Source organism: Paramisgurnus dabryanus, chromosome 6 (genome assembly GCF_030506205.2).
Source record: "Paramisgurnus dabryanus chromosome 6, PD_genome_1.1, whole genome shotgun sequence".
NCBI classification, from domain to species: domain Eukaryota; kingdom Metazoa; phylum Chordata; class Actinopteri; order Cypriniformes; family Cobitidae; genus Paramisgurnus; species Paramisgurnus dabryanus.
In genome coordinates this window covers 29,353,106-29,375,816 of record NC_133342.1, presented here as the reverse complement: position 1 = coordinate 29,375,816, position 22,711 = coordinate 29,353,106, and the positions used below count along the sequence as shown (strand labels likewise).

General features: G+C 39.6%; 2 protein-coding genes across 5 annotated transcripts in view; one reads left to right on the top strand and one right to left on the bottom strand.

Annotated features, from left to right (window-relative positions):
* LOC135766966 (macrophage mannose receptor 1-like) overlaps positions 1 to 22,711 on the top strand; it is a 43,909-nt gene that overhangs the window by 4,944 nt on the left and 16,254 nt on the right. Inside the window, exons 3-8 of the mRNA XM_065276498.2 lie at positions 3,363 to 3,533; positions 3,686 to 3,838; positions 4,229 to 4,342; positions 5,485 to 5,622; positions 5,717 to 5,896; positions 6,011 to 6,096. Coding sequence (XP_065132570.1) covers positions 3,363 to 3,533; positions 3,686 to 3,838; positions 4,229 to 4,342; positions 5,485 to 5,622; positions 5,717 to 5,896; positions 6,011 to 6,096 — 842 coding nt within the window. The remainder of the gene's footprint in view (positions 1 to 3,362; positions 3,534 to 3,685; positions 3,839 to 4,228; positions 4,343 to 5,484; positions 5,623 to 5,716; positions 5,897 to 6,010; positions 6,097 to 22,711) is intronic.
* Positions 15,514 to 22,637, bottom strand: LOC135766965 (uncharacterized). 4 transcript variants are annotated; one of them, XM_065276494.2, is made up of 13 exons: positions 22,106 to 22,637; positions 21,920 to 22,020; positions 21,245 to 21,462; positions 20,977 to 21,093; positions 20,374 to 20,454; positions 17,810 to 17,893; positions 17,316 to 17,399; positions 17,040 to 17,122; positions 16,780 to 16,880; positions 16,389 to 16,459; positions 16,210 to 16,253; positions 15,923 to 15,969; positions 15,514 to 15,641 (listed from the first exon to the last, which is right to left on the bottom strand). In XM_065276494.2, the coding sequence occupies exons 3-9, from the start codon at positions 21,399 to 21,401 to the stop codon at positions 16,830 to 16,832; spliced, it is 657 nt and encodes a 218-aa protein (XP_065132566.1). In that variant the 5' UTR covers positions 21,402 to 21,462; positions 21,920 to 22,020; positions 22,106 to 22,637; the 3' UTR covers positions 15,514 to 15,641; positions 15,923 to 15,969; positions 16,210 to 16,253; positions 16,389 to 16,459; positions 16,780 to 16,829. The 4 variants fall into 4 exon arrangements, with proteins under 4 accessions (XP_065132566.1, XP_065132565.1, XP_065132569.1 ...); XM_065276493.2 differs by having other exon boundaries at positions 21,920 to 22,637; XM_065276496.2 differs by lacking the exon at positions 15,514 to 15,641 and adding an exon at positions 15,649 to 15,826 and having other exon boundaries at positions 21,920 to 22,637.

Genomic DNA, 22,711 nt, shown 5'->3' with positions numbered 1-22,711 from the left:
CCAGAGACCACACATGGAGGTTCCACAGGTCGGGGCGCGGGTGCCATAATGTGCCCTCTTGTTGAGAAAGAAGGTCCTTCCTCAGGGGAATCTTCCAAGGAGGGGCTGTCGCGAGGAGAGAGAGTTCTGGAAACCAACTCCTGGTTGTCCAATACGGTGCCACCAACAGCACGCTCTCCTCATCCTCCCGGATTTTGCATAGGGTTTGCGCAATGAGGCTCACCGGAGGGAACGCGTATTTGCGCATGTTTCGCGGCCAGCTGTGTGCCAATGCATCCACGCCGAGCGAGTCGTCGGCTAGTGAATAGCAGTGATGGGAATAACGGCGTTATAAGTAATTGGCGTTAGTAACTGCGTTATTTTTTTCAGTAACGAGTAATCAAATAAATTACTGTTTCCACCGTTATAACGCCGTTATCGTTACTGACATTAAAATGCTTCGCGTTACTAAAATTGATCTTACTGTAGTGGTTTTCAGCCGCGTATGCTCACTCTCTCAGCCAAACACTATTTTTCTCTTGTGTGTGTTGTGAGAAACATAACGGATGATGATTGGCTTAATTTCCATCGGTAGCCAACCAGAGGCAGAGTTCACAAAAAGGCCCGCCCACACGCGCAGTCCAAGTCCGAGGAGCGAGCAAGCAGTGTTAAAAAGTCTGAGCAACTTGGTCACTTTGTCGCTAGATTTAGCAACTTTCTATCACTTTAGCGACTTTATAGGACAAATCTAGCTATCTTTTCTGGCGTGGTTGGAGACTTTTGTAGACTGACATGAAAATACGCGTCGTTTTCTCTTCTCAACGAGCAGCGGTGCTGCTGCTGACTGTGACCCATCTCAAAGCACTGACATGCAGCCCGGTCATCGCGCATCAATCACTCCGAAAACACCGGCGACAGGGCGATGGCAAGTACAACACGCTCAAAGGTAGCGGTCGCAAACACGAAGTATAAAGCACTACTTTTCCATTGTTGAGGTGAAAGGCAGGAATGTTTGTGTAATGTGCAACTTATGCCCATGAAGAAAAAGTCTCTCCACGTCTGTGGCAAGTAATTCTGATCTAATAAAGCACCTCACATCGTCACATGCTGCCACAAAATTAGTGATTTCTCTTTAGTATCCATTTTAGTAATTTAACATATTTAATTTTTTAAGGGGCATTCAAGTTATTTGAAATATTTTTTTTTTTTTAAGTAACGCAGTAATTACTTTTCCTGGTAATTAATTACTTTTATAATAATGTAACGCAGTTACTAACTCAGTTACTATTTGTGAGAAGTAATTAGTAACTATAACTAATTACTTTTTTAAAGTAACGTTCCCAACACTGGTGAATAGAATAGGCGACAATGGGCCGTCTCTGGGGAAGCAAACAGATCTATCTGCGCTTTGCCGAAACGTCTCCAAATCTGCTGAACCGCTATGGGGTGGAGTCGCCATTCGCCGGGATGCGCAGCTCGAGAGAGCGCATCCGCCTCTACATTGAGCGTGCCCGGAATGTAAATGGCACGAAGAGACCTCAAATTCTTCTGACTCCAAGTGAGGAGGTGACGGGCGAGATGCGACAGGTGACGCGAGCGTAAACCGCCTTGACGATTGATGTACGCAACGGTCGCAGTATTGTCTGTGCGAACTAATACATCTTTGCCCCATAACTCGTTGCTGAAACGGACGAGCGCAAGATATACAGCCCACATTTCTCGGCAATTTATGTGCCAATGCAGCTGGGGTGCCGTCCAGACCCCCGAAGCCGCAAGCCCATCGTACGTGGCCCCCCACCCCATGTCCGAAGCATCTGTGCATACTATTGCATGCCTGGAGACCTGTCTCAGAGGCACACCGGCTCGGAGAAACGCACGGTCTGACCACGGAGTGAAAGTGCGACGACACGCAGGTGTAATGATAACACGGTGAATGCCGCGCAGCCACGCTCTCCTCGGGACTCGATCATGAAGCCAATGCTGAAGCGGTCGCATATGAAGCAGTCCGAGCGGAGTTACAGCTGCGGCTGGTGCCATATGCCCCAGGAGCTTCTGAAATTGTTTTAGCGGGACCGCGCTCTTGCTCTTGAATGTATTCAGGCAAGTCAGAATCGACTGTACACGCGCTTCTGTTAGACGAGCTGTCAAATCGATCGAGTCCAGTTCCATCCCGAGAAAAGAGATTCTCTGCACGGGGCAAAGATTGCTCTTTTCCCAGTTGACCCGAAGACCCAAATGAGCAAGGTGTTTTAAAGTTAAATCTCTGTGATCGCACAGCGTCTGACGTGACTGAGCTATTATTAGCCAATCGTCCAGATACGCGAGAATGCGCACACCTTTCTCTCTCAGGGGTTTTAAAGCCCCCTCCACTACTTTGGTGAATACACGGGGCGACAGAGAGAGCCCGAATGGGAGGACTTTGTACTGGTATGCTCCCCCCTCGAAGGTAGCGCCGACGAGTGCTTACAGGCCCGTGAGGGGAGAGTAGGCTGGTCCCGCCAGGAGGAAGCGACACCGGCCGGACACAACTGCATCGCGACCGGCCGCTCCACTGACGGGATACCAGTGTACCCCTTGGCATCTCCACCCTCGAGAGAGGTGAAGGCTGAAACGGCCGGTTCCGGGCGGAAAACGGGGTTTTCCACAACCGCGTCAGCTCTTCATGCACCTCGGGGAAGAAAGGCACCGGGGGCGAGGACAGAGAAGCCCTGGCACCCCCGAAGAACCAATCATCGAGGCGGGACGGTTCAGGTGGGGGAGGTTTAGTCCACTCCAAGCCAACCGCCTCCGCCGTCCAAGCGAGCATGGCTGCCATCTCGGGGTCTTTAAAAAGACACAAAGCTCAAACGTGCTGCTCTTTTAGGGAAATCACTCTTTTGTGCGAGCTGGTGAAACACACAGGGAGAGGCAAATGCACTCACTCGAACTCAAGTCCTAAAAAAAAGAGACAGAGAGAGAGAGAGAGAAAGGGTGGAGAAAACACTGCGAGCCTCCGCTGAGGTGTCTTTGCCCAACCAACTTCAGCAAGCTGAGATCTTTTTCTTCCCTTCCCAGAACAGGATCTACGAAGATCAGTTAGAAAGCTTCTCGAGAGCAGATGTCTGCCGGCTTCGAAGCAATAAAAGCTAATTTAGGTATTGTGCACCTGTGGCTTATATACGCACCTGGCGGGGCGGCGCCGGCATTATGCAAATACCTGCATGCCAAGTTCATTAGCGTTTTTGCAGTTTCTCGAAGTAGATAGGTCACCCGCGGAGCGGTTCCCAATTCGTCGGTCACGACGTGACGTCGTAGTGACCGACTGAAAGGGAACAGTAAATCATACCAAAACAAGTATTTAGTTGAAATTTCACAAGAAATTAATTCTTATTTTTGTTTTCCAGAAATATACACAATTGATGGAAATGCATTTGGGCGTCCATGCCACTTTCCTTTTCGATATGAGAATAAATGGTATGCAGATTGTACCAGCGAGCATGCCAAAAGTCCATGGTGTGCAATTGAGTCTGATTACAGTGTTAACCAGCTGTGGGGCTACTGCCCAACACCTGACAGTAAGTCACCTGTTCAAGTGTTACCTGCATGATTAACATGACATTTTTAATTATCAGTGGTCCATTATCATGAATTACATTAATAATATGTCAGTTTAAGCAGTAGAACATTTGCTTCCGTATATTGACGGATATGGGTTATTTTTTTGCAGATACGCTCTGGTCCAAAAATCCTCTGACAAATGTCTATTACCAACTAAACGATAAGTCGGCGCTGACATGGCATCAAGCAAGAAAGAGCTGCCAGCAGCAGGGTGGAGAGCTCCTGAGTGTTTCTGAGCCTCATGAACACACCTTTGTTACAGGTAAAGGGCCATCAGAGAGACACTGTGCATTGGGCCCTCCAAAACTCATAAAAACAGAACGTCCAATGTATAAACAGCAGGGGTCTCCAACCGTTTTGTTAGTTAGCAATGGCTACCAATTTTATGTAGTCTACTCAAAACTTTTTGCTTTATTTGGTGATTTTTTTTTACTTGTTGATCTGTTTTATCATTGGTTAAATTTTTTACATACTTAAAAGAAGCCAAGCTAAGATATAAAATATGTAATAAATAAATATTTAAATTGAGGCTATTAATAGAATGTGCTTTGGCGGGCATCTCACAGACTTCATGCGGGCAAACTGGTGCACGCGTGGCACCAAGTTGGAGACCACTGATCTACAGTAAAATAAATATCTCTTTTTTTATTAGGAATGATTCGGAATGCACAAAGTTCACTGTGGACTGGACTGAACAAATTAGATGGGTCCAGTGGATGGCAGTGGACCAATGGACAGCCTTTACGTTATCTGAAGTGGCTCAGTGGTAAGACTCATCTTTTAGTCTGACCGAATTCCTGTAGCTCAACAGATGTGAGACTTAGCAGTGTGGTTAATATGCAGTTTAAGAGGCAAATGATTGATAAAAACTAAACAAAACTATGCTGGTTCTATATTACAAGAGCAGAAGATAACTATTTAAAATTGCGATACTGTAGCTTTCCATCTGTCTGAATAATCACAAGAGATTTGAAAATGAAATGTAGACAAAGCTGAAATTAAAATGGATATTAATAATTATGCAAACATCATTGTATGTGCTATTTCACACTGTTAATGTTTATGATTGACAGTCAATCACATTTATTTACAAATTTTGCTCAAAATATTGAGCTCACATAAGAAGTCAAGCATGTTTATGATTTGCATGTGCATGTTTCTATAGTCTTACATAGTAAATTTGATGTCAACTTTTTTCACAATGGATTTAGCATTTAGCACTCAGATGTTTACATGAGATTGGCCGTATAACTGCGTTGCATTGCGTTGAATAATATTGGCGGAGCTGTTGTGGGAAAATCGGCTGTGCATAACATTACAAAGCATTATGTGACGCGCTTTGTTGTGAACTTTATGCACAAGTGTGTGACAAACAACAGCTAACAAGTTGTCCATTGCAGTCCCATTGGCATGGCAGTGCCTCACTGAAAACGCATTTGTTAGCCCCAAAAATTTACAGATATAAAATGCACCATCTCTCTCATAAATAACCAAAACTGCGTATGAACATAAACGTGTTCAGAACGCTCACGTTCACAAAATACTTGCAAAACACTAACTTAACACTAAACTCTGATTACACATGAGATTAAGCAAGTATCTGACAAACCTGTGCGTCTTTTTGATCATAAACGCTTTAGAAGAGTGTACAGCAGCAGGCACTTATTTTGACAAGACGAGTGATCCACATAGTTCACATGACGCTGCGAACACGCATTTTGGTGTGACGAGCCACACACATGATGGGCTAAATACATGGTGTGACGATGCATCGTGTGCCCTCGAAAAAGAAGTCACTGGCCGCCACTGACTTTGGCAGTGCCTTGATTTATCACATCCTAGATTTTTTATGTCCATACTATTCATTCAGTAAGTACTTGTGATGATCAAATTGTTTATTTGTCAAAGGATACCCAACAACACAACCAGGCCAGAGCTGTGGTGCCCTGAAAGCACCTCATGGTTCTGAATGGACAAATGAACTTTGTTCAGAAAAGTATGGATACGTCTGCCAAAGAGGTCACTCTGTTTCCACCGTTCCACCTGGTAAGATTTCCATTTAAAAAAATTTGATTCATAAAATATTTAAAACATATTTGGTTTTGCTTGTTAGAAGTGTGTTGTTTGTATCTGGATTTAGTGGTGCACACCGGCTATTGCCAAAGCCCATGGATTCCATATTCAGGCCACTGTTATCTCCTCCATCGCAACAAGAAAACTTGGTTGGAGGCTCGAGATGCCTGTCAACAGGAAAGAGGAGACCTGCTGAGCATCCTGAACACAGAAGAGCAAAGCTTTGTCATCACGCAACTCGGATACCGTGAGTGTCAATAGATTCACTTTTAAATGAAACGCACTGAACTACAAGCTAATGAGCGTTTGTGATATTAAAGAGGTTCTTCTGTATGTCACTGATCACTATCGATGTTTTCAGGAAAGACGGATGAGCTGTGGATCGGTTTCAATGATCGTAAAACTCAAATGCTGTTTGAGTGGAGTGATCAGTCCAGCGTGGCGTTTGTCCCATGGGAAGTGGCAGCCTGGTCTCACAAACAAAACGTACATATTTACACGTAAATTAAAACAGTCCAATACGTATGTGCTTTTACGTATTTATAGTGCCTTTACGTATTATCTGGACGTAATTGCAGGATCGATACGTATCTAAATGTACGTAAAATGTCCTAAAATACGTACAGATTAAACGTGTTCTGACCAGTAGTTATCCAGTAACATTTGCTTATGAAGCCGCTTTTTTATGAAGCGCTTTTAATGCGCATTAGATTTAATACTCCGTTTAAAACACTTTGGCACTTTAATACTTACTTGCTACAGAGCATTATACACTTTACGATGTAATTCCTTTTTATTTAAAATAATGATCGGACAAAACCAGAACAGATCGCGTTCCCGACCGGACTCATTTCAGCGTTGCAACAGATGTACAATTTCAGCGACGGTGTTGACATCTCTTCTCCAGGTGAGGAAATTTATTTACATTTTTTAATTTATATGTCTGCTCTATTTTATTAAATATATTCTTAGTCAGTTGTTGGTTTTTGTTAGATAATAACTTGAGTGGTAAGTTAATCGAAAAAGTGCATCGACTGAATTGATACTAGGTTTTAACAGGTGATAGTCATTAAATGATTAGTGTTTAATATGATCAATCTAATGTAAATTCATAATTATTTGACTTATTTGTTTTGTCTCTGTATTCTCAGATCAAACTAACATAATATGCTGCATACCGATTCATATTATTCATCTGAACCGTTCTCTAACTAAATCCATAGAGCTGTTTGGACGGCCAGACCAACATCCAAAGGTCAGTATTTTTCTTGAACATCCAAACTTTTAAGCAGTTACGGTATTATTTTACTGAAACATTTAAGAAAAATATGTGAGATTGGTGGAACAAATATAATTTATTTATACATTTTCTATTTTATTATTTTTAAGATTACGACAGTTGTAATGATATTAATTCTGATGTGCAAAACAAAGTGTCACGTTTTTGCAACAGAATGTTGAGTTTTAATGATACAAGCATATAGACAGTTTCACCAGCAACAATATGAACAAATGGCTTTTTGGACTGAACGGTAAACTCCCACATAGAAGCAATAACAAAAGTCCATGGTTTTATTGTGGTAAAAGTGTAGTAACCATGTTTTTTTGGTGTATTGATTACTATCAGCAAAACCATGGTTTTACTACACTAACCATGGTTTAACTATGGTTTTTGAAAACCATGGTTGTCATAACCATGGTTATTTTGTGGTTACCATGGTTTTACTACAGTAACCATGGTTTTTGGTTTTAACTGTAGTAAAACCATGGTTAATTTTCGTAAGGGATTGTTACTGTGTAAAATGAATGTATACAATGTTAGCTACAGGTCCTTGAATTCTTGCCTGGCTGCCAAACCTCTTGGCACACCTGCGATCCATGCTCACCAATTAATTGTTTTACTTTTTTAAGCTTCTCCACGTGTACAACGGTAGCCATTTTGTCTATTTGTGTTGTCCAACATTTTATTTCCTTCACAAGCACATTTTTGAGGCTATAGTATCTATAATATCGGCACTTGTATTGTTTAGAATATCTTTGTCTATAGAAGGCAAAACAGGATATGTTGTTGGCAAAATGAGAGTATGTGCTTTACATATGTCTTTATGTATTTAAATGTGTCTGTAAACTCTCTGGTTTAAATTCTGTGTAAAGTTCCAATGCTGCAAGCTGCATATAAAAAACTAACCCCTGCCTGTTTAACCTTGCTCATTGTGATTACTCTGGACAAGTTATAATAATATGACACAAACACATCTGCATTCTGCACAGGACAGTTGAAGGTTTGACTGTTGTGTAGTTAATGTCCTCCTTTTAAAAGTGTGTGTACATTTTGGGAAATTATTTGTAGTCTGTCATTATACACTGGTATTGCATTTCATTTACTAACAATTATTTTGTAGGTCGCTACGAACTACCATTGCCCCATCTTCACTCTGAGCAATGTAGAGAAACATGGATACCAGGTGTGCTAGAAATGCAGAAGAGTGGCTACTGGCCTGCAACTGTAAACTTCTGTACCATTTATGATGAGGAAGTCTTTGTGTCCTTCGAAGACTTGAAAATGGCTGCTCCAGGATTGTCCCGTTTTGCATTCATAAGAATGCTTGACATGAAGACAGTGCACTATGGCAGAGTGAGTACTTTTCTCTCATACAGGTCAGCCATATAAAAGAACCTGCCTATTATTTTGTATCTCTAGCTCACACTAATGGTTTTTTTTGTCGTTGGGTATGTTTGTAAAAAGTCTAAATCTCCCAATATAACTTAAGGCCTAGTTGTGTCTTCATCTAAACCCAGTCTGGGAAACTGCCCCTATATCAATGAGTACGTTTACATGCACAAAATAAACGGATAACTATCAAAAATCTGCTTATTATAAAAAACTTTTTTTATGCGTTTACATGTAAATCAATAAACCGGCCATGCAGACAACTGTGTTTACATGGGACTTGGAGATTTGTCAGGTTTCTCGCAGGTATTGACATCATCGCCTATAGCGCATAATATTCTATCAAAAAGTTGGCGGCATATCTGTCTTAAGCTATATTGTTTTATCTCTTTTCGTGTCTCTAGAACCTGTAAATATAACATCAGTTTTTATTTTTGCAGGTTCTCTGCTACTGCTTTACTAGAGCAGAGACATTTATGTGTTACTTTGCACTTTCTTTCGCGTCTGATGTTTATCTTTCACACGCGGAGACATGCGCACATGCACACAAAACCGTGAGAAAGCCTGTTAGGTGTTTACATGCTACGCAAAATTGGGTTAATGAGCAGAAAAGACTCAAAATATGTGCCAAACTATTTGCACACGATACCAAAAGGCAATCCTTATTTAGATTAATCTTTATTATTTCTGTTAAATGTTAAAGCATCAGGCTTTTGAAAGTGTTTGAATTACTAAAGTGTTTTAATTAGTTTATTTTCAGGCATTTTTTACAAAATGTCATCTCTTCACCTTCATCTCTCTATCTCTTACAAACTCACTCGCTCGCACAAACTCGCTCGCTCGCACAAACTCACTCACTCGCTCGCACAAACTCGCTCGCACAAACTCGCTCACTCGCACAAACTCGCTTGCACAAACTCACTTGCTCGCTCGCACAAACTCGCTCGCTCGCACAAACTCGCTCGCTCGCACAAACTCACTTGCTCGCTCGCACAAACTCGCTCGCTCGCACATACTTTTGCCATTGTAACTAACCATATCACTGGTTTATTGGTTTGTATGTTTTAGACTCAGCTGAATCTAAAGAAAGACACCGAAAGCCTACAAGAACCTACAATGAAAATGAACTGGTTGTAGATGATGGTCACAGATGTTCAGGAGTGGGCTCACACTAGTATGTAAAAGCTATAACATGTCTTTTCATATACATTTGCAAAAACAAGTGTGCTACAACTTGAAAATGCTATTTTTTAATGATTGCAATTTTTGACACTTTTTACAGCAACTGTAGGAGACAGTGATGTTGCAATTCAGACAACAAGGAACACAATAGAAGAATTATCTTTGTGCATTAAACAACGGCAGCATCGTCTTTATAGACACACTGGTATGTTAAATATCTAGTAAAGAACTACTTGTTTGTTGTCTTCTGCATTATTAGTCCTGCTGCTGTTACTGCAAAAAATTCCCAATTATAATTCATTATGTTTCAGCCACAATCAAAGGACTGAATAAAATGAGAAGAAAAATCAATGAGGAGAAAAAGAAGCTTGCTTTTGCCGTTGAACACCATAATGCCCTTGTTGACCCCACCCAGAAAAAGTATGTGAACCCCTTGGGCTTACTTGGATTTCCTCATAAATTGGTCATAAAATGTGTTCTGATCTTCATCTAAGTCACAACAATAGAGAAACACAGTCTGCTTAAACTAATACCGCACAAGCATTATACGTTTTCATGTTTTTATTGAACACAACATGTAAACATTCATAGTGCAGGGTGGAAAAAGTATGTGAACCTTTGGGTTTAATAACTGGTTGACCCTCCTTTGGCAGCAATAACCTCAACCAAACGTTTCCTATAGTTGCAGATCAGACCTGCACAACGGTCAGGAGAAATTTTGAACCATTCCTCTTTACAAAAGTGTTTCAGTTCAGCAATATTCTTGGGATGTCTGGTGTGAATCGCTCTCTTGAGGTCATGCCACAGCATCTCAATCGGGTTGAGGTCAGAACTCTGACTGGGCCACTCCAGAAGGCGTATTTTCTTCTGTTGAAGCCATTCTGTTGTTGATTTACTTCTATGCTTTGGGTCGTTGTCCTGTTGCATCGTCCATCCTCTGTTAAGCTTCAGTTGGCGGACAGATGGTCTTAAGTTTTCCTGCAAAATGTCTGATAAACTTTGAAATTCATTTTTCCATCGATGACAGTACACCGTCCAGGGCCTGAGGCAGCAAAGCAGCACCAAACCATGATGGCCCCTCCACCATATTTCACAGTTGGGATGAGGTTTTGATGTTGGTGTGCTGTGCCTTTTGTTCTCCACACATAGCGTTGTGTGTTCTATTCAAAGAACTCAATTTTGGTTTCATCTGTCCACAGAATGTTTTGCCAGTAGTGCTGTGGAACATCCAGGTGCTCTTTTGCAAACTTCAAACGTGCTGCAATGTTTTTTTTTTTTTTTTTGACAGCAGTGGCTTCCTCCATGGTGTCCTCCCATGAAGTCCATTCTTGTTTAATGTTTTCCTTATTGTAGATTGGTCAACAAAAATGTTAGCAAGTGCCAGAGATTTCTGTAAGTCTTTAGCTGACATTCTAGGATTCTTCTTTACCTCATTGAGCATTTTTTGCTGTGCTCTTGCAGTCATCTTCACATGACGACCACGCCTAGGGAGTGTAGCAACAGTGCTGAGCTTTCTCCATTTGTAGACAATCTGTCTTACCGTGGACACATGGACATCAAGGCTTTTAGATATAATTTTGTAGCCCTTTCCAGCTTTATGTAAGTCAACAATTCTTGATCGTAGGTCTTCTGAGAGCTCTCTTGTGCGAGGCATGGTTCACATCAGACAATGCTTCTTCAGAAAAACCAACTCAAAACTGGTTTGTGTTTTTTATTGGACAGGGCAGCTTTAATCAACACATCCAATCTCATCACATTGATTGGACCCCAGGTTGGCTGACTCCTGGCTCCAATTAGCTCTTGGAGAAGTCATTAGCCTAGGGTTTCACATACTTTTTCCACCCTGCACTATGAATGTTTACATGTTGTGTTCAATAAAAACATGAAAACGTATAATATGTGTGTGGTATTAGTTTAAGCAGACTGTGTTTCTCTATTGTTGTGACTTGGATGAAGATCAGAACACATTTTATGACCAATTTATGAAGAAATCCAAGTAAGCCCAAAGGGTTCACATACTTTTTTTTTCAACTGTATATGTAACCATGTATTCATATTCGCCAGATGCCACATGAAATTAACCCTTATTTTCATTTGTGTTTGTTTTACAGTTAACCCCTGGAATCTTCCAGATGATGGGATTCAAGGACTTCAATGTGTGTTGAAGAGAAAATTACATCAGTTAAGAGCTCACCAGGGCACTGTAAAAACAAGTTATCAGACAATAGACATCATAAACAAACATATTACTGTTGAAGAATGTAAATATCCCAGCTGGCCATAAGACTCAGAAGCCCTTTATTCAAGCAGGTCTGATCTGAGCTCTGATGAAGATGATACATGTCTGCTGTAGTTATTTACTAAATACGTTGCAGTTTTTTTTCTTTCACTTTATCTATTACTCTTCTTTCTCCATCAGTCTTCTCTTTTTTTAGTTTTTCGCTCTTGATTGCATGTGTGCTTGCCTTATACCATGGGAGATGAAATATTAACTTTTTAATAAAGGATGGATTAAAATGTTAATTTGGGTTTTTCTGATGGGATTTACAGACATATATCCTGTGCATTTTTACAGACATGTCCTACAGTGGATTGCTGGGATTGGGGGCTGTAAGAGTAGTTTTGAGAAATGTTTCTATTTTGTGTGCAACAGAACATTATTTCCAAATCTAAACAATGATAAATAAAAAGTAATTATATTTACTCGTTGTTACTTGCTGTATTCTTTAAGAAAATTGCTTTAAATTGTAAATTCATATAAATAATGTACATGCATGCGTGTACACTATTACTAAAGTGTAAATTGGGAGACAAACATTACAATGTTCAATTCTTTGTGACATTAATAAATAAATTACAAACAAGGATTTAATTTTTGATGGGCAAATACTTGAATAGGTCACCATTACAGTGCTTATAGTTTTAATAACAAAGTTTGGGATAAACACGTTTAAATACCCTTACGAAAATTAACCATGGTTTTACTACAGTTAAAACCAAAAAAACATATACTGTGTAGTAAAACCATAGTAACTACAAAATTACCATGGTTTTGACAACCATGGTTTTCAAAAACCATAGTTAAACCATGGTTAGTGTAGTAAAACCATACACTAAAATACACCAAAAAACCATGGTTACTACACTTTTACCACAATAAAACCATGGTTAATTTTCGTAAGGTAAATCTAAATCATCATGTATTGCGTGTTTCCAGTGACCAGCATGGATACGAAGCCTCCGGAGTTCGCATATGCAGGCTGCATACGTCATCAAGCCTTGTTTAAGTTTACTATTACATTCGCAATGTATTTATTTTTTTAAGAAATACGATGAGACATTTCATGTAGGCTACCGTTTTGATTTTTGCCTACTTGTTTTGTTTTTTTTTTCCTTTTTTTCTCTTCTCTTCCATCTGTTCAGATGACTAGATGTAACGTTATTGTTAATACACGTTGTGTTACTTGTATTTCATATATGACATTTCTGAGTAAAAGCATATTACAACATTTTACGACGTAAATGCCTGCAAATGCGACCTCCGGAGGGTTCAGCCTTCGGATTAGGAAACGGCCGCCGTCGACCCTACGTGCCTTGATAGTTTTCAGCATCCCTCCACAACTGTTACACTCGTCACTTGCCTAACCAGAATATGAGGGGAGTGCTTTGGGTTCGGACCGAATACCGAGCTCGGAGCCCTTTCCTTGTTGCGTGTGTGCTCCGGGTTCGGGTCAAATATCAAGCTCAGAGCCCTCTCTTCGGATAGCAAGCCGAAAACGCATACCATGTATCTGTTGCGTATAACTTAAACAAGCATGCTTAGGGAGAATCATTTTCACACCCCTGCTGAAAAAAACAGCATCAAACCAGCATGGACCAGCATGGGAATTATGCTGGTCTATGCTGGTTTAGCTGGTGGTCACCAGCATACCAGCACCAAAACACAACATATGCTGGTATGACCAGCATGGGATGCTGGGGCTAATGCTGGTTTAGCTGGTACTAATGCTGGTTTGATGCTGGTGCTGATGCTGGTTTAGCTGGTGCTAATGCTGGTGGTGATGCTGGTTTAGCTGGTGTTCACTAGCAAACCAGCACCAAAACACAATGCTGGTCTTGCTGGTATGCTGTTTTTTTCAGCAGGGACATGAAATAATACAGCTGATTTCTGACCCGGCCACTGTCTTTGTAAAGCATCTCCATTAGACATCACAGTGCTCACCTCTTGCAATGTCTAAAATCTTTGTCAAAAATTGACATGAAGGTTACATGTTAAGGACAAGTATGGTAATACTTGTATCATCTGTGTACAGCAACTGGATGGATTAAATGCAAAGTAGTTAACCTTGCTGAAAAAAAAGGTTACCAGCACCAAAACACAACATATGCTGGCCTTGCTGGTATGCTGGTGACCACCAGCTAAACCAGCATAGACCAGCATAATTCCCATGCTGGTCCATGCTGATTTGTTGCTGTTTTTTCAGCAGGGAACACACACACGCGCACATTTTGGTTTCCATGTTTTGTGGGGAAATTCCATAGACGTAGCCTAATGGTTTTTATACTGTACAAACTGTATATTCTACTCCCAAACAATAACCCCAACCATCACAGAAAACTTTCTGCTACCTTAGATTTTCAAGAAACATGACTCTTTTTGATTGATATGCTTGTTTCCTCATGGGGACCTCAAAATGTCTCCACAAGGTCAAAAAAATACTGGCATTCCTATCTTTGTACGGACAATTGGTCCCCACAACGTGATAAATACCAGGTACACACACACACACTTCAAGCCACCCCTGGAGCTGTGGCCAGCCATAAAGGTTATATGTTTCTCCATAGAAGTGCATGTATGGACCCAGAGACTGTAAGTAACACTGACTTTATAAAGAAGTAGTTTACCACATCTTTGTGCACTGTACAGGCTTTTTAAAAGACATTTGGAGAAGTGTGTACGGGCAGTCATAGCCTAGTGATTAGAGAGTTGGGCTTGTAACCCCCATGAGAGTTGCTGGTTTGATTCTCGGGTCTGGCAGGTTGCGACTGTGGTGCCCTTGAGCAAGGCACCTGTGATTGCTCCTGGTGTGCCCACTGCTTTGGGTGTGTGTGTTCAGTACTTGCAGTGCATCTGTTCACTACTCACTGTGATGGGTTAAATGCAGGGGTCACATTTCAGGTTTGTGTTGCATACTTGACAAGCATGTCACACATTCCTTCACTTTATGTAGGTATCAATGTTTATCCAGATTTAAGGACCAAATTTACTGTTGGAACAGTGTTACTTTCTGTTTCTGTAAGAACAGAGATGTTTCTTGACATAAATACTTGGACTAAGGATTAGGAATAGTTACAGACTTTTACAGGTAAACCATTGCATGCTGTTACTTGTACAAACTCTTAAAGAGTTTTTGACATTTATTTGAGTGAAATGTACCATCTTGAATGCTCTTATGGTCTATATGATACACATCCTCTGTTGTGGACCTTCCAGTGGTAAAATTGTGCATATACTAAAATGCTCACGTAAGAACTGACATTAAATTACAATTAAATTCAATTTCATTATGATTTGAATTCTGACGATGACACAGAAATACAGAAGGTAAATGTTATAGAATGTCTGCAAAAGACTACAGTTTTTGTCTAATTACCACAAAAAAAAAAAACTAAAACTATGTACAAAAGTTACTGATAGTAGCACTACAAAATGGTCATGCTGTTAATGTTATTCACAATTTATGAGATACCTTTATAAAAACAATAGTAAAGTAGTATATTTAATAATAACTATTGAATGCAATATTGTAAATATAAAAATATTATGTAAAAGGAAACAAATAATAATAAATTTTATATCAATTTTTCTATAGTTATAATCACAATATACAATATGTTCTATATACCTCGTCTGTGTATAACATATATAAACTGCTATACTTATTTTTAACTAGCACAGTTCTTTGATAAATATGCATTAGAGTTGGGTACATATGAGGCAAGGACTCATGCAGTGTGCAGATTCATGTTTATTGAACAACAAAAGATCATCAAAACTCTCCACAATGTCAATTTCTTCGTCAGTGTTTGAGAGGACTCGGGCAATACAGGGCTGGCAAAACGTCAAGGGTCAGGATTCCTGCAGGGAACCACAGAGGAGGAAAACAGACAGAGGACAAAACATAGGAAAACAAAAGGGTAACAGAGAACAGAGCGGGGGGACAAATTAACAAATACTATAAGAGGGAGCAGTCAAGATAAAAATAACTGTACATGGCCAATAGATACACAGATCAATCAACATAGTTAAATGTTTTCAAATGTCTGTATAGAAAAACATAAAACAATATAAAATATTAATGGTTAACATACATTTAAGGGTTTAGTGCAGTAAGCTTTTGAAAAAAAAAAACCCATTACTTTATTCATCCGAATGAAGCTCCCATGTGTCCTTCCACTTTACTCCACTGAAAAACAATATAAGTTTAAAATATAAATATAAAAAAGTACATTGTTTTTTCACCCTAACTGACATTTATTAAAAAAAGATGCAAGTAACACTGTAGAATTTAAGTAGCAAAATATTAGAAGACAGAGAGAATAAAAATTAAACAAACTTATGTAAAACTGTGACAATGTATGTTTATTATTTATATTATATTTATAATAATATTTTATATTTACAAACTAATATAAAAAATACATACCAGCCAGAGCAAGGCTGCCACCGAAACCTTTGTTTGTTTATTCCCTTGAAAATAAGCAAATAATACGTTTTATTTTCGACATTTTAACCATTTCTATTAACAAAGAAATTTATCACAAAGCTCTCTGATCCTGCACAGACATTTAAATTCAAGCCAAATAAAAACTCAATGTTACTTACATTTTTTGCTTTTCTCGTTCCCATGGTTTTTACAAATGGAAAGTGTTCTTTGAGTAAATGCACAGGACAGTCTAATAGGAAGAGAGCATAAACAATCATATTACTATTTGAGAAGGACTGAGGCTTTGAACAACACAATGCCGGATGTAGGATAGAAAATAAAAAAGGCATATACAGTGTGGATGCAGAAAGATGACAATGGATCTCTTTTCCTACTAAAAAAATCTTCTCCAAACTACTTCAATTGGTTACCACTAAATGTTTTTCATTTTGCAAACCACATTCTTTTAGCCCGATGTGTTCATAGATTTTTTGATGTGTCTATAGATTCAGTAAACATGAATGTGTTAAATATTGTAATAAGCAAGCAAAAATTCATTCAGGGAATTACCTTTAATCTTGTACCGAAATTTGTTTGTTTGTGAGACAGACAGATGAGGGTCATTTTCTGCTGCAGAAGAGGTTTGTACACAGCACTGGATTCTTTTGGACCTAAAGAAAGTGTAAAGTGATTAGATAGACAGAATATGCTGACTGAATTATGAATGGACAGACAGATGGACAGGTCTAGGTAGGATGTATGGATGGATGGTAGGGAGGATGTATGGATGAAAGAATGGACAGATAGAGAGTTAGTAGTATAAATGTTACCTTTAAGTGATTGTGAGACAGACAGATGAGGGACATTGGCTGCTGCAGAAGAGGTTGTACAGCAGCACTGGAGTCTTTTGGACCTAAAGAAAGTGTAAAATGACAGATTAGAAAGACAGAAACTTGCAGACTGGATGATGAATGGACAGACAGACAGACAGACTAGATAGACAGGTCTAGGGAGGATGTATGGAAGAATGGGAGGGAGAATATATTGATGAGAGGATGTATGAATTTATGTATGGACAGATAGAGAGTTGGTAGTATAAGTGTTACCTTTAAGTGATTGTGAGACAGGCAGATGAGGGACATTGGCTGCTGCAGAAGAGGTTTGTACAGCAGCACTGGAGTCTTTTGGACCTAAAGAAAGTGTAAAATGACAGATAAGATAGACAGAAACTTGCAGACTAGACGATGAATGGATAGACAGACAGACAGACAAGATAGACAGAAACTTGCAGACTGGATGATGAATGGACAGACAGACAGACAGACAGACAGACAGACAGACAGACAGACAGACAGACAAGATAGACAGAAGCTTGCAGACTGGATGATGAATGGACAGACAGACAGACAGGCAGACAGACAGACAAGATAGACAGAAACTTGCAGACTGGATGATGAATGGACAGACAGACAGACAGACAGACAGATTAGATAGACAGGTCTAGGGAGGATGTATGGAAGAATGGGAGGGAGAATATATGGATGAGAGGATGTATGAATTTATGGATGGACAGATAGAGAGTTGCTAGTATAAGTGTTACCTCTAATTGATTGTGAGACAGGCAGATGAGGGTCATTGGCTGCTGCAGAAGAGGTTTGTACAGCAGCACTGGAGTCTTTTGGACCTAAAGAAAGTGTAAAATGACAGATTAGATAGACAGAAACTTGCAGACTAGATGATGAATGGATAGACAGACAGACAGACAAGATAGACAGAAACTTGCAGACTGGATGATGAATGGACAGACAGATGGACAGGTAGGTAGGACGTATGGATGGATGGTAGGGAGGATGTATGGATGGGAGGATGGACAAATAGAGAGTTGGTAGTATAACGCTGGTTTCACACCGCAAGCGTGAGCAGGGCATGCTCGCGTGGCAGGACCGTCGCTGAAGCAGCAGTGCTGCGATCATTTCAGCATCGGCTCTATTTTTGCTGTGCTGCTCACGCTCAATTAAAGTGACAGTGCATTGTTTATGTTTTAAATGGTCATGGATCGACGTAAAAAAGTGTAATTTTACTATAAAATCATAAATGTGACGCCAAGTGTGTTTCAAACAGTCATGACTTTGAGCAACTTAAAAGAAAGCAATGAAATATTTAAAGAGGCCCTTCCACATAAAACCGTTTTTACTTGTATTTTTTGATATGTGTTAGGTCCATATGTGTTTGTGTTGTGTCGTGAATGTGAAAATTAACTTCCACCTCCTCTGTCAGCTCTAGCCACTGAAAAGAAATAAGCTGAGAAATCAGGTCAGTTTGAAAAGCTTATCAGTGTGACGTGGAACTGATCGAGGTCATTAATATTCATGAGCTCTTCAACTTGAGACCGCGCCCACATATTACGTGTAGTTGAGTTTGTTTTCATAACAAGTTACAGCAAGCAAGGATGGCTAAACGTCAACCGTACCGTATTCGGGCCATTGTTTTTCGTCGAGAGACATCATTCCTATTAAACGAGGGAATCATAACAGTTGCTACATGTTTGGATGTTCAGAAGAACGCTGGATGTGAAGAGAGACTGCGATTAAAAAGCAATGCTCCTCCATCAATATTGGATCTGGACAGAATGGCGCAGCTTATGTGAGTAAAACACTTTAGTACTATGTGTCACTGTGGCGGCCGGTGTTTTCTCTTCCCAGGGAAGCAAATTCATGCTGCACACGCTTTGAAAGGGTTTATGATAAAAGACACGCGTGTTTGTGTGAGTAAAACACTTTAGTACTATGTGTCACTGTGGCGGCCGGTGTTTTCTCTTCCGAGGGACGCGAATTCATGCTGCACACGCTTTGAAAGGGTTTATGATAAAAGACAAGCATGTTTGTGTGAGTAAAACACTTTAGTACTATGTGTCACTGTGGCGGCCGGTATTTTCTCTTCCAAATCCGATGGACGAGAATTCATGCTGCACACGCTTTGAAAGGGTTTATAATAAAAGACACGCGTGTTTGTGTGAGTAAAACACTTTAGTACTATGTGTTACTATCAGTTGCGGACAGGATTTCTCTTCAGAGGGACGCGATTCACGCGAATTTATGATGCACACGCATTGAATGTGATAAAAAACACATGTGTGTGTTTGTGCATTCGTTACACGCGCGTCGAAGGGTTTATGTAAAAGACGTGTGTGTGTGTGTGTGTGTGGGCGCTGCTACACGCGCATCGAAAGGGTTTACGATAAAAGACACGTGTTTTTTTGTGCGTGGGTTTACGATAAAAGACACGCGTGTGTGTGTCAAAAGGGTTTATGATAAAATATGCGTGTGTAAGAAAGACACTGTGTCTTAAGACACTCACTTAACATTAAACTGATTACACATGAGATTAAAGTTAGTTTGAACGATAAACTGTTATCCAATCATAGCAGTGGGCGTTTACATCCAAGTCGTCAGAGCAGCCCGCCCATTAAAACGGATCACTTCTCTAACCAGCCTCAAAATCAGGGTACAAAATGGCCTATTACTTATTGCTTTTGATGTTTTTGGATGTAAAAACCATGCAAACGTCATGAGTAGACCTCAGACAACAGTCTAAAACAATAAAAACGCCAGAGGAAGGGCACCTTTAAAAACACCAGAAGATCGCTGTCATTCACTGTCTGCCCAGCACTAAATGAGTCCTCATCTATAATCTTCAGAGAAATAGATACATCTATAAATCTATGCTTAAACTGTTGAAGGGAAACACGATCGACTACTTCATGCTGTCAATCACTGAGTGATTTTTTTATTTTATCGTAAAACTTCAGAGAAACAGATTTAATAATGTGCCATGGGCTTTTTATGTCTATAATTGTGTATCTATATCTGTCATTACACGGACCAGAACAGCACGAAAACAATGTGGGTTAAACAAATCACAGTTACATAAATTACACTGACCATCAAAAAGCGTCTTGAAGAGGTTTTGCTGATTAATGCATGTAAAATAAAGTAATGAGAAGTTGAGATTTTTATACTGTTATTAAACTGCACAGTATGTGCTGCAAACGCAGACGTTGTGAAAGCACAATGGACACGCACAGCAAACGCTCTCCTCACGAACTGCTCACGCTACGGATACGCGCTGCTCATGCTTGCGGTGTGAAACCGGCGTAAGTGTTACCTTTAAGTGATTGTAAGACAGACAGATGAGGGACATCGGCTGCAGCAGAGGTTTGTACAGCAGCACTGGAGTCTTTTGGACCTAAAGAAAGTGTAAAGTGATTAGATAGACAGAAACTTGCAGACTGAATAATGAATAATGAATGGACAGACAGATGGACAGGTCTAGGTTAGGCATGGGCCGGTATAAGATTCTGGCGGCATGATAACCTTTAGCAAAAATACCACGGTTTCACGGTGTTGCGGTATTGCCATTGCAACACTAAAATGTGTTATTTTCAAATGCCAGGTACAATTAAGCCTTTAAATTATAATATGCTTTCAAAACATATATAATATTTTCGTAATGTATATTAAATGTAAACATCAAATCAATCACATGACTTCATGATTTAATGAATTTTGTATAAGCACAGCTCATACCTTGGAGACGGTATCACAGAACATTTTAGTGGTTTTGAAACCTTGACTGTTTTAAACCTCGGTATACCTTGAAACCGGTAACCGGCCCATGCCTAGTCTAGGTAGGACGTATGGATGGATGGTAGGGAGGATGTACAGATGAAAGAATGGACAGATAGAGAGTTAGTAGTATAAGTGTTACCTTTAAGTGATTGTGAGACAGACAGATGAGGGACATTGGCTGCTGCAGAAGAGGTTTGTACAGCAGCACTGCAGTCCTCTGCTGTGAAATAGGTAATGTATGTGACAAGAAAGATTTCTGGAATAATTTAAAAAACAAACAGTGGTTACAAACACACATGCTAACGTATAGAGACACATATAAACATTCAGACACAATAAAGGGCAACTTCACCATTGGAATGTATTAGGCAAGGCAAGGCATTGGGATGTATTAAATAATGACCTACCAGAACATGTACACCCAGAATTTACAAGTTTACAGAAATTATTTGCAACTTTCCATTGCTCATTTATTTTTTGTTTGGCAACTTGTATTGCTTTTTTCATTTTTTTGCTTTTGTCTGCAGTGTTTGCAGGTTTTGCAAGCCACAGAAATTTGGACATTGTATGATTTACATTTTTTGAAAGTTGATCCAGGCATCCTGTGACACACGCATGAGAACACCTGTAAAAACCATTCAATGCAATGTTATATTGTTATGCTTCTACAAAATAGCATAGATCAATACAATTTTCATGCTGATTAACGTTGCTGGTGTGGTGCTGTTTTAAGGTTACTTCAATAACTTAAATTAAACATGTTAAAGCTGGTCCAAGCCGTTTCAAGATGGTAAGGAGCTAACGTTATACGAGTTAAGTGAGCTTTTTCAAGTGTATTATGAACTGGTGGATTAAATATCTTACATTTACACAGTACAGTACTTAGTGTAAGGAATAACATTAGCACATGCTGCAGACACTTTAATACATTATAAAATTTGAAAGATTTTCGCGTTAAACGAGAAACTACATGTGACCATGCAACTATACACATACTAAAATTATAGTTTACTTTGAATGCAATATCACCTAACAAATCATATAAATAAGAAAACTGTTGGATGGATGGATGAATTGCTTACCGCTATATTTCTTTGCACAGCACACAGTGCGCAGGAGATGCAAAAGGAGAAATGCCGTGACCGGAAGTTGTCCAAGCAAAGCGAAGGGGAAAAATGCGTACCTGATAACATAAGTTAAATATTATACAACCCCCAAACATACATGCAGATTTCTCTACTAAAGTTCCATAACGAACCTTAACTAACCATTTTTATATATGTTATTCCTTGTTGCATATGACAATATTGTATGTCTAACTTACTAATGTTCTGTAAAAAACATGATTTTACTACAAGTGATTATTAAAAATTATGCTACAACGCGAGAGTGTGAAACTAACGTCATGCATATTGCATGAAAGAATCTACTTAGTTTATTGTTTGCTTAAAGCGTTAAAATCGTGATAAGGAGAATTATATCAACACATCTCAAATAAAAACGCGAAATGTCCGAGTATCCCAGTAACGTTGGAGGCGGTACGTCAAGTCTGTTATCCTTTGGGCTGCCAACTCGCGTACGTGTCGCTATATAGTCTTTCATTTTTCCAAAAACTGTTGTTTTGCGATAACAGCTTTTCCCAGTAGATAACACTTTCTATTTAATTCAGTGTACATAAAGATTTCAACGTTCAGACAAAAAATTGAACAGGGGGGCATAAAAACCAGTAACTCCAGCAGAGAACTATCCTTCCGGCGCAGCCTGACGTCATCTCACATTCTCTATACGTAAGCATTTATACGTAATTATTGTGAAAAAACGTAGGAGTTTTACGTTTTTTAAGCCGTAATACGTGTATATTGTACGTATAGGCA